We start from the raw sequence: 19,494 nt of genomic DNA, 5'->3' as shown, positions 1-19,494 counted from the left end.
GTGCTTTCTTCACCCCTGCCATTGTGAAACAACACCATAACAAGAGGTTACATTACACTTACCCTGTGTTTACATTTGAGATTTTACCAAGGTAAAAACTTACGAGCTAAGGTCAAGTTACTTGACCTTGGTACATTCGTCCAGTGTTTACACTAGCTCAAATAACCCAAGTTGATCTGTCAACACTCCCGCTATCTGCATTATCTACGTCATGAAATCGAACTGGCGGGAAATTCTATAGCTATGCTGGCTTCAAGAAGTAAAGTGGTGGCTTTCGTGGCCATTGCTTTTTATTTCTTAATTCAAGAGCTGCAAACAGAAACGTCAAGATTTCGATGACCTCATGCCATAATATTGCGGGGAAAAATCCGGTGGTTGATCATACGCAGAGTACGCGTGGTTGTATGCGAAGAAACGTGGATATTGTGAATATGCAGCATCCTCACTGGTGGGAAAATACTACGACCATTATTACACAACGAAGGATAGAAGTTTGTCTGGAAAAAGTTGTAAATAATACTGAAAATGAAAAGTACAATGCTTTCTTTTACCTGACCGATCTGTCATCTTGACTTTGGTTACCAACTGTAACCATGCCTGATCACAGGGTAATTACAACTTTTACCTTGGTCAAATTTCTTTTGTCTTTTGCGGCGTTTACCAAAGTATCAGTTAGCGTTTACACACGGAAAATGTTTACCGAGGTAGGTAAACTCTCGTACCTCAGTAAACCGTTCAAGTCTAAACACGGCATTACATCCAGCGTTACATTCCATTACATTGTGTTACATCCGGTCAACAGTCGTGCTTCTCGAACTTCCGGTCTACGCGTTCAGTTTATTCACCATTCTAGGCTTATCGACTGTCGCTATATCTGACTCGATTTTAGCCAAAGACGTTACTTTGGATTGTTCAAAGGCATGCATTTGCTTTGTACATTGATCTCGAAGCATTAACTTTGCTTCCTGGTTGGATAATATTGATGAATTTATGTGCTCGAAGGCAGAAATCGCAAGTATTACGACCATGTCTTGACCTTGTCAACTATTCTTTGTCAAGTGTATGCGGGCTAATTGACCAAAAAGTCATAACTGATCTTGAGAGATATTTTAATAAAAACCATTCTGATACCTACGGTCCTTCTCTTTTTTCTTGGTTATACAACGAATAAAAAGCAGTCCTCAAACATCAAGATAGGTTTTTCTTCCTAAAAGTGTTACGTGAGTTCTTGTTTATGAGTGTTGTTGGTTAGTAATCTAATGTTTTTCTTCTACGTCGTAAAATGTTCGAATGCAATGTCTCCAGTCGACAGATTCACTCATACCATGCATACACATCAACACAAGTTTTACCCCTGTTGTCTTCCTCTCCACGATCTATCCAATCCTGTCCGTACCATATCTGCATCTCTTGGTTGTTCGAAACAGACAACGGATTGAGGATTTTGCGAAAAACCAGCTCAGTTGAATTATGGTCATATCCAGGAAGACTGTAGGACCCCCCTATCACATCTTCAATAGGTGGAAAGACAGGTTTCTTATCGGCATCTGTAATGATTGTCATCAACCTGCCTCCATAGCGTGAATGAGTGCAGCCCCAGTAGGATGCACCAGTCGTAGGGTTGCAGCGCACCGACCCTGATCTGTGAATAAGCTTCATTGTCTTCACTCGTCCACTCTTTGTCATATTGAAGGAGCCATACAGATTATTTCTGGCTCCAAAGCAGACAGGTTCTTCACCATTTATCTTTTGCCAGCTCTCTAAGATAAAGTAGTTTAATAATAGGGAAAGAAGAGTGTTTTAAAAGTTCAACTGTATTTTAAAAATAGCGAATAACAGTCAATGTACTTTGTGAATGGTAACTAACAGTGACTTGCAAAATAATATCTGGTGATTAAAAAGGGTAAACGATTGTCCTATTTAAAAAGAAAATTGTAGAAGAAAGAGAACGATTCATGTTAATGACTCATCTTCTTGTCCGAGTTTATTATTTTTTTTATTGGAATAACTGAAAAAAAAACCCTTTTTTTGTTCTGATTCACTTTTTTGAGAAAGACTGCCCCGTGACAATATTTGATAAGTTTTAAAAAACTTCGGGATAAAAGATCACATTATGAAGGAGGTAGTGGGGCTAAAAATGATTTAACCAGTCCTATGAAACTATTTACCTTTACAATAAGCCTCAATGACCTCGCTATCCGCTTCAGAGTAAATCCAGTATTTCCCATCAGCCATCTCGTCGCCTTCACTCGCTTTGATCTCAGCGCAGGTATCGGCTGGAAGTTCTTTATTAGATCCAAGGGGAACTACGTCAGAAAAAAAAAGAACAATTTCATCCAGGTAGTTGGAAGTAGTTTACAATATCATGCTATTTGATACCTCCTGATGCGATTTCAATAAACGACGAGAAATACCACGACAGGAAAAAAAGCTTCCACCTTTCCTGCCTGCCTAAAAGCAGGTAGAAATGAAAGCTGCGCTAATTCTTTTCGATTTAGGCTAAGAAATAAGATGGAAGACAACAACAATGACAGAGAGACACAAGGCAATGTTTCAGTATTATCGTGAGACCATTGTCTAAGTAACATTGATGTTGCGATTCCGGGACGTTGCTTCTCCGTCTGTCTTTGTATTTTAAAACATTTACAACTATGACATTATCACGGAAATCAAGTCATCTAAAAGCTAGAAAATTTTGTCTCGAAATAGTGTATACCTCTGAAATTTGAGATTTCCCTAATAGTGCAGATTTAAAATAAAAATAGGAATGAAAAAAGTCAGCCTAGAATCACAAATGCAAAAAGCTAGTTGAAGGAACCTCAAGCGTACCTCTGTTTCTAGAACGTTTCATGTAAAATCTCTTCTCATCTGGAATAAAATCTTCTGGTCTTGCTTCTTTTGTACGATCGTTCAGTTCGCAGATGTTTTGACCAACAACGACATTGTAACTCTGACACATGACTTCTTCCTCCCACCGGAAAAAACACTCCTCTGTCAACCAAACCCGATACACTTTAAACATGTGACCTCTGAGGTACATTCCACCAATTGATCGTTCCTGCGCAAGACACTGACCAGTAGCGTCAACTATACCAATCCGGGAAATCAGAAACATGATAGTCAGCCACAACTTTTGATTCATTCTGAGGTGACTATGGTTGGCTCTTGCTGCACACCGACTAAGTACCTATCAACACAGTTAGAAATGCTAAGATGAAATCATGTTTGAGTTTTCAATCAAATTTATGCCTCTATCTACACCAGTTGATCACATAAACACATGGCAGTGTTCCTTTCGAGAATACGAGAAAATAATCATTGGCAGCGTAAAGATGCGAGACAGCCATACCAGAAAATACAAAAAAAAAAAAACAACTGCCAAAACCGAAACGCACAAGAATGATTTGTCATTGAAAGCTTACCCAAAGACATAAGATATTACTTTCATAAGATATTACTTTCAAAATATTACTTTCCTCAGTAATATTTTGATTTGGCGCTTACTTTGTCGTTAACATTTTTTCCAACAAACCGTTAGCGGTAGGAGCTTTCTTGCTGGATATTGATTTCATTACTTTTGCACGAACACTACCGTTCACCTTGAGATTTCCAATTTTCTTAGAGTTCGATGCAAGTTTTTGTAAGTGACTGGAGACTAAAAATAATTATAACTTAAAACAAAGCATGTATATGACCATAACGAGGATTTGCTATGGAAGGATTTACCTAGATAAGTAAAAATTGAAAACTTTCCGGATAATCTAGATATATCTTACCTTACCTTAATTCAGCTCTGTTTACCGTAGCTAAGAAATTATAATTTCTCGCCTCAACTGAAGTACGTATTTAAATTGTATTAAATGTCAACAAGTGTTTCAACATTTTATTACACGATTCGGGCAGTTAGAGGGCCAATAACAAAAATCAACCAATCAAAATGCTCTATTGCCGGTCAATATTTTCTCAGTATTGGACCGGGCACTGTCCCGAATGGTCCCGAATGATACCGCACTTGTGTCCCTTTGAACTTCAGTTCGTATGATAAATCTATTATTAACTAAGCTTACTCGGGGCCGTACTGGAAACGCCTCCCCTGAACAAATACGTGCAAATTATAGTGTGAAAACTAAAACAAGATTAGAAATTATGCCAAATGATAAGAAAATCAAACTTGTCTTTGTTAAAACCACTGCTGGAAATCAGTTTTATTGAAAGATGATAATCGTCTCAGGTCGTTCGCATTAGGTCGCACTGAAAGGTACAAAAAATAGATAATTTCTTATCGACGGTCTCTCCTTTTCTAATGGTGGGCGCTTGCTCGTCGTTATAAAACGGCGAGAAGGATACGATGATAGTTCTTTGGATAGGAAAACGAAACAGCTTCGCTTGGCTGGCCGTGAAAATATCTTTAACAAAGTTCAGTCGACAAGTATCACAAGATATAGTCACTAAATAATTAACTCTCTCTTCTCTCTGGTATCAGTTAGCTCTTGTTTAAATGAATATTTGGACTCCAAATATTTCTTAATCATTTTGTCTCGCATATGCATGGCATATTTTTCGGATAACAAGATATTATCTGCTAAACGGGACGATAGAAAACTTTTAATAGGTACTCCCCAAGGGGCTTTTCAGCATCTATTTACATAACTTCATCCGATTTATAATATAAAAAACTAATGACTATTTACATTAATATAACTAATTATATCAAAACTAATAACTGTTTGCAAGAATGTGTCTCTTAAGTTTCTCCTTAAATGCCAAAGCCTCGCCCCTCTAAAGGCAAAGGACCGCTGACCAGACGCTGACTTAAAGAATGGAATCTCTAGAGCTTCACAATTTCGTGTCCTACGATTATGAATGTCCGATCTCTTAACAAACTTACTACTCAAGTAACTAGGGGCAAGATGGTTCATGCATGTATAAGTCATGACAGAGGCTCTGAAAAATAAAGCTGATCTACAGAGAGCCAGTTTAGTTCGCATAATAGAGGGATCACATGATCGAACTTTCTTGTCTTAGTAACAATTTTACAAGCAAAGTTTTGCCCTAGCTGTAACTTCTTAATGCTGGTCGTAGAATTATTGGACCACACTGTCGAACAGTACAGCATTTTACTAAAGACCAACGATGATATTAATTGTTCGAGCGTTCTCCCATCAAAACTATCTTTTACCCAATTGATCTGGCATAGCTTTGCCATACAGGAGGAAACAACGTTAGAAATGTGGCAGTCATATGTGAGATGAGAGTCAAAGGTCACACCTAAAGCAATTGGAATAGAGAGCCTTTTTTCGTGCCCAAATTGAGTCAGATAGGAATATTATAGAGCACTAACTGAAAGAGGATAAATTTGTTCTTAACTGCGCCTCGAGCAACTCATATGCTTTTCTCAACAGCTGAAAAAAGTGTCTCATTTGACTTCAGTTTTTTTGGTGGAGGAAAGGCAAGATTTACAAACGTCATTGCAGTAAGCAAACAAGCGGCTCTCACGGCCGTTCAAAAACTTATCTTTGATTTTACTTACAATTAAGATGGAAAATTGAGCAGACGTTACTCTCATAGATTGATCGTTGTCCGAAAGATCGATGAAGAATAAAAACTCCTCATGATAGTCATTTGACTCGAGTTTACTTGCCCAACCAATGTTGTTGTTTTTTCAAAAGTTTACGCGGGGCTCTTTGTTTTTCTTACGCACTTTCTAATTGACAGTGTCAGATATTTATAAAATGAAATGTTTCAAAGTTTGCTTGGAAGTCTTTCAAATCACCCTTATCAGTACTTGAATAAAAATGTTACGGTAAAGCTTCTCTATTTAAAGTGCTACTAGACGAAAATTGATGTTCTTCAAAACAAATTTTTTATGCCGACAATTTAAGTTTAGATCCTAAACAAAAAGAGAAAATATAATTCAGACCTATCGCGGCAAGAAAAATCCGAAAACATTTTCATTAAAACTCATGAAATTTCGTCCGCCATTGCTCAAACTACAACTACTGAGCCAACGATAATTTTCAGCGTCTTTACCTATTGCGACATCATAGTTTTCCTTTCATCGAAGCATTGTCGAAATAAATAGTAAATTCAGTAGCGATCTTGCTCGAAAATCGTCGCTGTTCTCTATTTTAAACGACAGTAATGGTTCTGTTTCTTCTGATGAGGGGTCTATGAATGATTGTTGTAGTGTTGAGGAGAAATATTGGATATATCGCGCTCCGTGCGACAAAGAAGTAGAGCCACGTGCAACCGAGGAAGAGGCCATCGCTTTTGAGGAAAACATTTAAACGTGGCTAGTGAAGAAATGAGGGAGCTAGAGCTTTAAAAGCGCCTTACTGGTGACGCAGAAGTTCATAATACAAATTTTAGCACATAAATTATGTTCTTCGTTAAGCTTTTGTAGCAGGACGAAAGTATCTCTTGAAAGGCGAAATTTTCTGTTATAAGGTGCCTTCCAGCAGTACTCTTCCAGCCAGTTTACCCTTGTTCTTATTTCGCTAGAAGTTCAAATCTTTTCTCTTTGTCATGTAATGTCTTGAGGCCGTTATGCAACGATTTTTCTAGCGAAACTGTGGTATACCATGGTTTCGAAGAAAATCAATAGCCTGTTTATTTCTATGAATTGTGTTTTACTTACTACACATTACCATGGAGTCGTATTTGCATTGTGCAGCTTTTCATCTTCGGAAAAAAATCAGAATGCAGATAAACTTTTACAAAGGACTTCTTTTTGTTATTCTCAAGTATTTTGTCCACACTATTACTGCGACACCCAGAAACTGAACTCCAGAAATACATGTACTTATGTAATGTCCTTTCAATTCAAGACAACTAAACAGTAGCAGTAGGGAGTTTGGACACTCCTGAATTATTTTGTATTGAACTATACACAACTGTCCTGTGAGAATCAAATCAAGGTGTTTGTAGCTTTCTTAGTTTAACAGTAACAAGTAATTAAGCAGTGGGGTCCTGTAGTTTGCATCGCTTGCTGCAAATCTGTAGTTCACCACCTTCTCTAACCTTAGATTTGCCAGGTGGTCTGCCTTCTACAAATTATTTGTATTTGAATGTGCTCCCAAAAATTTAGATTAGGGGAAATAAATCTTAACAAAGGTTAAATTAATTTTACTATAACGTAATCATGTTTCTAAACATTTGGTGAAGCAGGACAATTCTAATATTACTATTGAGTGATTCATTTGTTGATTTATTTGATTACTTGTTTATCCACTGCATTGCGGGTTTACCAGTAAGGGATAGATGTAGTGAGAAAAACTTCAGAAGGAATACTGTCAAGGTCATCATTATGAACAAATCACCGTCTTCTTTTGCTTCTTGTTTTACAACAGAGTCCTTCGAATCCAGGATGACAAGCAGAAACATAACTGTTCACTTAGTCAGTACAAGTACCACTGTTTACACAGGGATTATTGGAACACTCATTGATATCATTAAAGCTTTTTTAAAGCTTCCTCTTCTGACCCCTTGTCAAGCATCAGGTGTAAAGCACCTAGTGTACTATTTTTTGGGCTCATTGGCCCCTTTATTTTGATATCTTCTGTTGATATGGTTATCAATTACAGAATGTATCAAAATGATGAATTGAGAAAACAAAAAAGGAGTCTGATCACACATGTTCCACATTTATTTTTACAGGGAAACAGTTGTGTAAGTTTGTATGCATCTGCTTGATCTATGCACTATACAAAACTTCATTATAATTTAATGCTACCCTGGCCTGTCAAAGTACATCCTTGTACTTTGGGTAGGCTACCCAAAGATGTGGCTGGCTTTAATATTAATTTTTAATTTAATTTTTAATTTTCCTAACGTAGCTCCATTTTCTGCCTTTAAGAGGCTGTCTTTCTTATTTCCACCCGGTCAATTTCGCGTCAAAAATAATTTTGCCTGAAACTCTGTCAACAGAAAGACTTTACTTAGGAAAGAACTAAATTAGATTTGGTTTGTTTCGAAATAATTTTCTGACTGCGTTAGGGGCCATAATTGTTTCCCAGTCTGTTGGGACCGTCGCAACGTCTCGAAAATTGAAAAATAGGCATATTTTGTAACATTGTAAAATATTTGATTCGCATAGTTAAGCCACTGAATTTATATCAGATTGCTTAAAAACCTTTCTAGTTTGCCAAGAAAGTTAGAATTTGCCCTCTCAATATATCTGAAAAGGCGAATTTTAGCATATTCTGACCCCTATAAATCTCCATCGGCCGATGGCCGAAAATAGCCTTGATTTAGACGTTAAGTTTTGGGATTTGGGACCTGGTTAACAACTCTATCCTACACAGCCGTTAAGTTTAGACCTTTATAGGCAAAAAAATGTAAAAACCCCTGTACGTTTTCGATTCTTCAAAAGTTATGACCGTTTGAATCAGCACATGTACGAGCATTCGCGATTTTTTCACCTACCCTAAAATCGAACCACTGGAGCAGATTTCGTCATAAATACAGCTTACCTTCGGCGCACCTTGGCTTTATGTGAGATTTCAGATGTTTCTCGCTCCCCAAACTGGTGAACTTAATGATAACTCCAGCAAATAACTCCAAACTTCAGCGGTCGGCGTGTATCGACACTCTTCTTTAACTGGTTGTTGCGAACTAAACTCGAAAACTAAAACCATGTTTCGGGCTTAATGTCCTGTTAAAACTTTGGATCGCTGCTGCATTCTCTTCAAGAATCAGTCATAGAACTCCACAAGTCTATATGTCGAAGTTTGGGGGCTAAAATTTGGAATTTAAGGCTGAACGATTGCACTATCGAGCACAGCCGTGGTTCTGTTTTCACAGAGGTCCGCATTAACCATTGTGGGTGAACCCGCTGGCCCTTTATTTTTCTGGAAGGCCTGCAAGTGTAATATGGCATGCAAGTGCTTTTTCGAAACCAGAAAGGCTTCAGTCTGTAGCGAGTCTTCAGCGAGGTTGATAAAGCTCTCAGAATGTAGAGGTGACATCAATGATCATCTACAAGCATGTCACTTAGGTCACCTTAGAGGAAAGGTACAAGAATATGAGCTTATCGTTAACAGGTCAGGGTTGCCACACGACCTTTCCCCCGATCAACTCGAAGAACTTTGGATCTGCGAAAAGCATAGAGGAAATATGGGTAAAAACTGGCGACCACGTCGCACTTGCCAGTACCCGCTGCACAACGGCCGGAAAAAGCAGCTAAATACTAGAAATGCAGTTCATCTCGATATGTCAAGGGAAATTAATGCTATCTTTTCAGAACTCGTTCCAACAGGTTCCCGTAAGTATGATTATGTAAATTATAGCTTACCAATAAGGTATTGTCCTGAAATGTGGACCAGGGTTTAAATTAAGATAAGATCTACACATGTATTGAGGTACGGTAAATGTCAGAACTCAGTATTGTGGATTTGATTAACATCTGGGCCAAAGCTCGGACGCAAATTAGTATAAAACAAAACAGCTGCTGTGATTTCGTCGCAAGATACGTACCGTAATTCCACATGGAGGCCATGTGGCAGCTAGTGCAACTTGATAACTTAAGTCACACTTCGACTCGTAACAATGCTCTGAAGCAAACTTGAAATCTACAACCAAAGTTTCCAACACTACAAAATTGTGACGTTAGTCAATTATGTTTATAATCGGGAAACAGCAACTGTACTGAAAAATGCGTAATATATTTGGTTTTTCAGCCTTACCTTATCTCTCAACATCTACATGTTTACAAAAGCATTTTTTATGTCATACACGCAAGGCGAGATACCAGATAAATAAACTTGGAGAGTTATTTGACACCAATGTTTACGCTGTTGCAAGATAATAATCCATCTGTTTTTGACGTTTATACATTTACACAAAGCCCTTTTGCGTCATTGATATAGAAACCAGGAGGCATCGATTTTCGTCCTTTTATCCCTAGAGTCGAGTTTAACAACCTTTGCAGCACACCCCATATTGGAATCTTAAGATAGTACCCAGGGGTCACGTGATCATAGTGCAACTATTTTTATTTGTTATCTATAAGTATTACTCTGCTTATCATCATTTCGCATTATTGTTGTATTTCGTGCTTTTCAGTGATCTGTGTGTCTTGTTACAAGCTGCACAAGATCAAACTCGCGGAGAACATTACGTTGTTGCAAGGGCAACGTCCCGAAGAAAGTAACCAGCAACAGGACGAACCTTATAGGTGAAATAACGCTACCTGATCCTATAAATAAAGCAGACCATGATATGCATTGACACCTAGAGAACTTTCAAGGACAAACGTTCAATGGAAATGTTGCAAGCAAGCGAAATTGTTTTCCTCGGCGAGGCCACACACTAAAATATTTCGCGCAACATTGCTGATGCAGTAAGCAAATTATGTTTACTGGTGCTTGGCCAAAATGGGAAAAATTTTCGAAAAAATGACAAACAATGTTTTGGCTTTAAATTGGACGACTTTAAAAGAGAAAATGGTTGATAATGTACCATACAATTGCACGCGGTGATGCTGACTGTGAACAGAACGGAATTTTATTGTGCGTATGGCTGACGAAGATGACCTAAATTCTACTTTCGCAACAATGCGCTCAAAAATTTCAGTGGTGGACACACTATGCAGTTAATCACATGGCGGGAGGACTTCTAATTTTTGTTTGATTTTCTCAACTCCCAGACTCGCCAAACGAATGGCAGCTATAAATCTTGCAACGGTCACATCAACGCCTGCCGCGACGCCGCCTCGACCGAAAGCGAATGCCTTTACAGCTGATTGGACTCCAGGATGCAGATCTGGGACCGACAGCCAGAGCTCTGGAGACGACGAGGCAGCTGAAAGTACCAGCGAGTTTGCAATGTCGGCGTTTACAGATGCCATGGAGAAACTGAACCCACTAGCAACCGGTGGTGGCCGCGTCAGTCCTTTGACCTTTCAGCTGAAAAGTACATGGGAGGAGGCAAAAGAACACGAGGAAGAGATTTGCATCGACAAGGCTACTGAAGCTTGTAGTCTCGTTTGTGACGTCATAGCGCCGAAGGCTGGACAAGAGCTATTTCAGGCCTGTTTCACACCCGATAAAGGGACCAGCCACATGGACCTTGTGCCGTTGATGCAGGCCTACAGCAACGCCATCACGAGTACCTTGAAGACCCAAATTCTTAGCCTGTATGCGTATCGATATCCAGTGAAGACACTTCAGAAAATCCACGAGCCATACGCAAAGTTAACCGAGTGGCAAATTAGACGCGCTAGAGCTCATGCAAGAGAATGTGGTCCAGGTTATTTGGTCGAAAAGTCCCCATGTCATCGAGATCGACTGCCAGCAATAAAGCTTGACCATTTCTTAGACTTCGCGAACCGCCCCTACTTTTATCAAGACGTGTCATTTAGTACGAGGAAACTGAGGCTCAGCAGTGGCGAGAAGATTACAATGCCAAATGTCATTCGCAAAGTCACAAGGTCAACAATGGTCAAACAGTACCCTCAGTTCCGCGAAGAAGAGCAGTTTGAACCACTGAGCCGTTCAACCCTATTTCGCATCCTCGAGGTAAGGGAAGCCTCTCAACAGAAGTCCCATAACGGCTTGGATAACACAGCAGCTGATGGGTCAGCGGGGTTCGCGCAACTCCTCCGAATAGTGGACGAGCTTGATCAGATTGGGCTCGCAAAGAACGTGGCCGACGAACTGCGAAAAGCCCTCAGCGAGGGTAAGAGGTACCTCAAAACCCAGTTTCAGAGTCACTGCCAGGAAGATGAGAGCGAATGTCCCGACCACTGTCGTAAGTTTGGTCTCAGCGATCCAAACGATCCAGATTTCCAGGAACAATGCTCACATCAACACACGCTTCTCTGCTCTCAATGCGATGAAATTACTTCCGTTTTGCAGAAGATCCAACAGATAATTAATGATAAAAAAAACCTTAGTTTTTTACAGCGAGGACCAAAAAAATGACTTGTTGTACGATATACAGAAATCTTCGGAGGCTATCGTTCAGTGGAAAGCTCACATTATGAGGTCCGTGAATCAGGAATGTGCAAAGCAAGATATCATCGCAAAGCTTGACCAGACTTCGTGTCTTCTTGTTATAGATTGGGCCATGAAGTTTCTGCAGCTGCGCTATAGAGAGAAGCAAAGTGACTGGTACGGAAAGAGAGGGTTAAGTTGGCACATTAGTAGCGTTGTGTCTCGAAGCCAGTCTAACACGACGGAAGTCATCTCGTACGCTCACCTCTTTGATCAGTGTACTCAGGACTGGTATGCAGTTACGTCAATTCTCGAAGATCTTCTAAAGCAGCTGAAAGTCAAGAATCCTCTGCTGCAGAAAGTTCATCTGAGGTCAGATGAAGCCGGTTGCTATCATAACAGCTCCCTAGTAACCGCTGTGAGAGATGTTGCAAAAGGAGTTGGGGTTGAAGTTCATAGTTATCACTACTCGGAGCCGCAGTCTGGTAAAGACATTTGCGATCGTATCCTCTGCCCAATGAAGTCCTCTATTCGCGCTTACTGCAACGAAGGGCACGATGTTTTAACTGCCGTGGACATGAGAGATGCATTGACGCAACACCCAGTGAAGGGAACAACCGCTGCAGTTAGCATAGTCGACGAATCAAAGAACACTCTCTGTATAAATAAGATTGAGCATTTCAGTAGCTTCCACAACTTCGAATATGGAGATACCGGTCTGAGAGTTTGGAAATGTTATGGCATCGGTAGAGGGAAGTACATCCCATATGACGTGATTTATATCAAGCACCAAGGTGAAACGTCCCTTCAAACCATAGAATCTCAAGGGTTCTATGATCCTCCTGAAAAGCGTGTGGTCAAGCGTCGTTCAAAGGACAGCAAGGAAACAGAGAGTACAACGCCATTGTTTGAATGCTCCGTGCTTGGGTGTGTTGAAGTGTTCGAAACGTTTTCGCAACTAGAGCTCCACCTGGACGTTGGAAAGCATACAGTCAGCAGGTTAAGCCAGTATGATGTAATCAAAAGGGACTGGGCCCTCAAGTTGTCGTCAATAGATACCGCTGGTATCGAGTGTTCGAGCTGTGCGTCGGATTCCAGTATACCACTCACTTCTCCTGGGGATACTTCGCCCCTCTCGCCTCTACGAACAGGATGGGCCTTAAGCAAACCGAGGGGCAGTGTTAGATTTTCAGAGAATGTAAAAGAATACCTAACGGCACGGTTTACACTTGGAGAAAGAACTGGGCGAAAGGCAGACCCCGCCCAAGTTGCAGTGGACATGCGAAATGCGAAAAATGAATCAAATGCATGTTTGTTCACTAGAGAACAGTGGCTGACAAAGAGCCAAGTTCAGAGCTTTTTCTCCCGGCTAGCAGCAATGCGACGCAAAGATCAGGGTGTGATTGGGATATCGCTGGACGAGCAGGAAGATGTCCAATGCGTCCAGGAGAATTCCGAGAGACAAGATCTGGTAGACAAAGTTAACAAAGAGATTAAAGTCTCGCTTCCAATGTGTTACGACACGTATGACCTCTGTGAACGTTACCACAGTAACACACTTCAGAAATTCAATGTGGTTTTGTTGCGAGCCATCTGTAGTCATTTTGAGATCCCTGTAAAACTGAGAGACAAAAAGCAGACCCTCGTAGACAAACTGTCCGACGTGATTAAGGATTGTCAGTGTGTTTCAGAGTAGACTTATGTAAACAATGTCCTATACAGTTGCTGGAAGTGTAGAATATTTTCTACAGGTACAAACTTCCTTTAGTTCCGATATCAAGTTCTGACGGCGTTGTTATAGTGTAATACTCAAAGCTTATGATATCGGTGACATTAAATTTTGTCGTGCTTCACTCACTTAGAATTCAGAACTAAATCAGTGAAAGATAGTACCGAGTTTGACGACATGTCAAGCGGTGTCTGATACACGATATAGGCATCGTACTGAGCCTTGCTCTTCAAGTCAAAATCATTCTTAACGAAAACAGGGATAAGTGTGTTTAGCTTGTCGCAAACAGTGATATTTTTTTATAAAAACGATTGAAAATTTACCAGAAGCAACACTTATAACGTCTGTTCATACCAAGCATGTGTCAAAATTTTTATCACGTTTGTAGCCGATTTCTCCGGCTATAGACAAGTTGTTGGTCTGCGGACACAATCGACGCGGAACCGAGAGAAGCAAGGTCAGGACATTTGAAATTAATTTATTAATTGTATCATATCAAACTCCAGCTTGAAAGCATTTATTCTTTTCAGTCACAATTTTCTCCCCAGATTTTACATTGAGGTGTAAATTGGGATAGAACAAATTCATACGACACAGCGTACGGCACAAGTTATCAGCAGTCTTCTCTTTTGTGCGGACCTTTGTGAGAACAGTACAACATCGAAATGGATCGTCGTGATCTAAATTTAAGCGATTATTTCTTCACTTCAGAAGCCTAAAACCTTCATTTCCCCCTTAGCTTCAGACAAGGAGAGTTCATATTCTGATTCTGGAAAAATTCACCTCGGAAGTGATATTAAATGGGTAATTAACTGCGAAATGTGGCCATAATTCCGACCATTTGTTTTGATACCACGATCGAATCACAATGTATGCAGCGTACTTTTCGAATGTAAAACCGAGCAATTTCTTGAGGTTGTCATGGATTTCAGCAATTTGGTTATTACAAAAATGCTGAAGTTAGCCATGAAGCCGGGCTGTAAAGCGGGTAAGTTGTATTTATGACGAAATCTGCTCCAGTAGTTCGATTTTGGTGTAGGTGATGAAATCGCGAATGCTCGTACATGTGCTGATTGAAACGGTCATAACTTTTGAAAAATCGAAAACGTACCGGGGTTTTTGCATTTTTTGGCCTATAAAGGTCTAAAATTAACGGCTGTGTAGGATAGAGTTGTCAACCAGGTCCCAAATCCCAAAACTTAACGTCTAAATCAAGGTTATTTACGGCCATCTGCGGATGGCGATTTATAGGGGTCAGAATATGCTAAAATTCGCCTTTTCAGATATATTGAGAAGGTAAATTCTAACTTTCTTGGCAAACTAGAAAGGATTTTAAGCAATCTTACACAAATTCGGTGGCTTAACTATGCGAATCAAATATTTTACAATGTTACAAAATATGCCTATTTTTCAATTTTCCAGACGTTGCCACGGTTCCTACGGACTGGGAAATAACTGTGGCCCTAACGCAGTCAGAAAATTATTTCGAATCAAACCAAACCTAATTTATTTCTTCCCTAAGTAAAGTCTTTCTGTTGACAGAGTCTCAGGCAAAATTATTTTTCACGCAAAATTGACCGGGTGGAAATAAGAGAGACAGCCTCTTAAAAGCACACACAACCCACAATTCCTCTATTCGCTTCGACGAAGGGCTAACGCTCGAAACGTCAGCTTTTGTAATCATTACGGTGGCCAATTTACCATTTCAACTTTGTTGATATATCCAAATTATTTAATTTTCCTCCTTTGTTTCCCTTCAAGCTGCCAGTGGTAGGATTGATAGCCCATATTTAGCACAACAATTGAGAATAAGTAATTTACCTTCAAATTGTTTCTAGAACCAAGAATTAGAAAACAGAATAAGTAAATAAATGTACATGTTCTAACTTTTCCTTTTTGATATTATTAGTGCGGCTATGCTATGCATATCATGGAGGAACAAATTTGAACTGCCCCCAAAAATATAATTACTCCTGATAATCTTTTAGTTAATGAAAGTATTCTGTTTTTAAGAAAATAGTACCTGGTGCTTTGCTGTTCATATACAGTGAAGTTAACTACCTGTTCTTTGCTTTATATGAAATTTCATAAACACGCAGAGTATAGGTATGGGCTGGTCTACATCTTTGGGGCAAGTTGATTATCCACGGAATGGTAGCCCGCCAGAGAGCTTGTCTTCTCAACTGCAGAGGCCTTTTCCATGCTTTTTTTAGGCCTGGTTAAGTTAGGAATGTAGGCAATTTTTCATACTTTTACAGCAATATATAGCTACTGATATTCATGGATTGAAAGCAATTTTTAAAAGGAAAGGTAAGACTTTATTCCAGCAGAACAATTTTTTTTTGCGTACAAATTTTACAAGGCGGATTATGAGTCTGAGAATAACTTAATAGATAACAATGAAAATCAAAACAAATTTAACTCACGGAAAGTTCAATCGTTGCATGTTCTCGAGGCCTAGAAACCGTGAGGTGAGAACGAACGAAACGATCACGATCCAACAACACTCGCCCTTTGGTGACTTCTTGGAGACATGGCCAGCTGAAAAGTGTTTTCCATATTCTAGGAATGGCACCCGGGGCCATTATCCTTTTTCAAGCCTAATCTACGTCGATGCTCCAATTCGGCTGGAGGTTTGAACAATGTAGGCGTACGAATGCCATCCATTAGCTTTCGTAACTATTTCGTTCGGCCTGTGTAGCGATATTTCAGCATTCATATTAAAGAATAATTGCTCAATCCTGCATAAGTGCCATTTCCGGCCTCAAAACGACGAGTAGACTCTCCTAGAACTATTCAAGTACAACAATCTATGTCCATTTGTTGGTTAAGAGCCTGCGCAAAAGTTGAAGGGATAATATGACATTACGGGCTAACGCGCAGTCATTTTGCAGTTTGAGTAGTGGCGGACTTTGAATCAAGGAAAACAAGTCTAAAAATAAAAACAGATTTCCACTTAGAATTTTCATTCCAAATTTCGCGAGAGTGGTAAGTACCCGATAAGGACTCTAAAATGTGAAAAATCTGGCAAACGCTAAATTTGGTCTCAGTAGCACTTTAATCAGCATGACCTTTGTTTTCTTTTCATCAATTCGCTCAAAAATTGTTCTGTTTATGGAGGATCTTCCCGTAAATTATTTGGATTCTTTTGAAAAGCATTGCGTGAATTCTTAGACAAGATAAAAGTGTTATTCACCACCCTACATCGATCTGTATTGAGAGTCTCCAAATAATTACTGACAGTAAACGAGTATGCCTTAACGAGGCTTCGTTATGGGAATCTTGGTTTTATCAGCTCAGTTGATAAAGTAAATTGGCCACCGTAAAGAGTTTCAAAGCTGATGTTTATAGCGCTAGCCCTTCGTCAGACCGAAGTCATGGGAAACTTCTCCAAAGAAATACGAAAGGAACTTCTTGGACGATCTTATAAATACAATAGAGGTATTTTACCTTAGCTCAAGTCAGCTCAATTTACTTCAGCTGAAATTTGTCTTTGAATTTTGACTGGGTTGTACTAAGTACCAATGATAGCCAAGTTATGGGTACTTCATCACACGAAGCAAGCGATGCTTTTTGTTCAGTTTTCCTCCAACTTCCTGTGTGTCTCTCGATTTGTTTCTTATGCAAATTTAATACATTAGATAGCCTCAAGAACTCTTTTCTCATGTCAAATTGTTTTCATATCTTTTATGTTTAATTAATGAAGTCCGATACTAACCTCTACACGACCACATATCTTAATTATTCTCTTAGGTTTTTAGCCCAAACCCGATAATGAAACTCAAAAAGGTGGATAAACATGTTATCATATCTTTTATGTTTATTTAATGAAGTGTGGCACTAAACTTTACTTAAGTACAGGATATCTTAATCATTCTCGCATATTTTTTTGCCTAAACCCGTTATTGAAACTCAAAAAGGTTGATAATCTTTACAAAAAGTTTTTCTTTTCGTTTTTCTTCGAAATCGCTGCACCTGAGCTGGCTTAGAGGTGTGTTCTGTCGCCTTTTGTAATGATAGCATAACAGCTGTTAAGTTAATGGTAAGCACAAATTGCTGGACTCGTATTTTTGCTAGACTGTCGTTTGAAGAATTTGTTTGCTTTGCACGTTTGTATCAATCCTGTATTAGAACAAAAAAGTTATCCTTTTTTATAGGTTCTTCACAATAAAAACACTAATTTTCAGGTTGACACCTACTTTGCGCTGCTGCTGTGACAGTAAATATGCAACTTTTGATCGCAGCTCTGTGCATCTGACTAATTTTGTCCCAATAATATTTTTATTCAAAATAGCTACGATAAGTTAAAGGAGAATAGAAGTATTAAAATATAATATGGTTTTGGCGAGCTTCTAGCACAGCCGGACGACTTTATTCACACTTCAGAAAATTCCACCCAACGATGCACAATAAGCGGTTGAAATAGCATACCAAATCTACCTCGCCAACTGTAATTTTTAACGCATGAATTGAGTACTTCAGAACATGATTAATCATACGATAAATCATTTCCTAGAAGAGAAATATTTTCATTGTCGTCTAAAAAATACAACCGGCGAAAGTTGACTTTCCCTGTAAGCTACTTATAATTATTTTTGTTTCTCACTCAGTTTATGGTGAAGGAAGAAAACATCATTAATTCAAAATATATCTTCATATTCATTTATGAAAGTGTTCATGTCAATATTACTTAAATTGCAATCCTTTTTACTGTTAATTGGTCAATCTTTCTTCTGTGATATTTTGGTTGGACGGTTATTTTGTGGTAAATTTTTTTTTGAACGAACCTGAGGAACTTTCTTGTCCGATATTGGTCTCATTACTTTTGCACTAACAATACCACCCACCTTGGGTTTTTCGATATTCTTATTCAGAGTTCGATATACGTTTTTGTAAGTGAGTGAAGACTGAAAATAGAGGTTAATAGAAAACAAAGCATGTATACGGCCATAACGAGGACTTGCTATGGAAGGGTTCACCAACAAAAGTAAAAATAATGAGAATTTTCCGGATGATCTAGATATATCTCACCTTACCTCAACTCGCTCAGTTTATCTCGGCCACAAGATTGTAATCTCTTTTCTCAACTGAAGAACGTCTTTAAATTTTAACAGGGTTTTATTAAATGTCGACAGGTGCTGCTACTAAATACCAATGATGGCCGAATTATGAATATTTTATCATACTAAGCATCCGATACCTTCTCTCAAATTTTCGGAAATAACTCCAAATTCCTTTTTGCAAATGAATTATGCATCAGAGAAACTGAAAAAAAACTAATACCTTTGTCTACCAACCAACATATAGAGTAGGACTACATGAAACCAGGATTTTGAAATGAGTCCTGATTGTTACACGATTTCGTCTTGTTGATGTAACATTCAATTCTCTCACGTCGATATCTTTGTATATTTCATTTTTTAATCAATAAATAAGAACGCTAATAGCATGATATCCTAAGTTATTAGGATATCATGTATCCAAGATGCGTTCATTAAACCTCAAAAATGTTAAGTGAAACTGTACGAACAGTTTTTCTTCTTTCAAATCGCTACACCTAAGTAAAAGGGAAGAAAAAAACCCTTTGTCTGTTGACCTTCAGAGGTAGGCTACCTTACTCGTTCCTCGCTATTTTACTTCTCATATATTTGACAGATGCGAGTTGACAGCTCAGAAGTTCCTGTTAGCTTTCGGTTCGATCGTGACAGATTTTATAACAAGAAATGTTTCAAAGTTTCCTTGGAAGTCTTTTAAATCACCCTAATCAGTACTTGAATAAAAATGTTACAGTAAAGCCTCTCTATTTAAAGTGCTACTGAGACGAAAATTGAT

At 38.9% G+C, this 19,494-nt stretch overlaps 2 protein-coding genes and 2 pseudogenes across 3 annotated transcripts in view; 1 reads left to right on the top strand and 3 right to left on the bottom strand.

The window, feature by feature from the left end:
• The window catches only part of LOC148716670 (uncharacterized), a 65,719-nt pseudogene that overhangs the window by 22,370 nt on the left and 23,855 nt on the right, over positions 1-19,494 (bottom strand).
• The window catches only part of LOC148716672 (uncharacterized), a 53,607-nt gene that overhangs the window by 31,065 nt on the left and 3,048 nt on the right, over positions 1-19,494 (bottom strand). The window lies entirely within an intron of this gene.
• LOC148716674 (uncharacterized) lies at positions 1,093-18,736 on the bottom strand. 2 transcript variants are annotated; one of them, XM_088744360.1, is made up of 4 exons: positions 18,699-18,736; positions 2,830-3,187; positions 2,169-2,306; positions 1,093-1,760 (listed from the first exon to the last, which is right to left on the bottom strand). In XM_088744360.1, the coding sequence occupies exons 2-4, from the start codon at positions 3,140-3,142 to the stop codon at positions 1,315-1,317; spliced, it is 897 nt and encodes a 298-aa protein (XP_088600486.1). In that variant the 5' UTR covers positions 3,143-3,187; positions 18,699-18,736; the 3' UTR covers positions 1,093-1,314. The 2 variants fall into 2 exon arrangements, with proteins under 2 accessions (XP_088600486.1, XP_088600485.1); XM_088744359.1 differs by lacking the exon at positions 18,699-18,736 and adding an exon at positions 17,113-17,249.
• Positions 10,527-13,629, top strand: LOC148716675 (uncharacterized; annotated as a pseudogene).

The sequence above is a fragment of the Stylophora pistillata genome, chromosome 14 (genome assembly GCF_964205215.1).
Source record: "Stylophora pistillata chromosome 14, jaStyPist1.2, whole genome shotgun sequence".
NCBI lineage: Eukaryota > Metazoa > Cnidaria > Anthozoa > Scleractinia > Pocilloporidae > Stylophora > Stylophora pistillata.
The sequence above is the reverse complement of the archived record's forward strand: the minus strand, read 5'-3'. Positions and strand labels throughout refer to the sequence as shown.

Coding starts and splice junctions, on each gene's coding strand:
- LOC148716674 (XM_088744360.1), bottom strand. CDS start 3,142: ATGAATCAAAAGTTGTGGCTGACTATCATGTTTCTGATTTCCCGGATT. Junction 2,307..2,829: donor GAAACGTTCTAGAAACAGAG/GTACGCTTGAGG, acceptor TTTCTGACGTAG/TTCCCCTTGGATCTAATAAA. Junction 1,761..2,168: donor CATTGAGGCTTATTGTAAAG/GTAAATAGTTTC, acceptor ACTTTATCTTAG/AGAGCTGGCAAAAGATAAAT.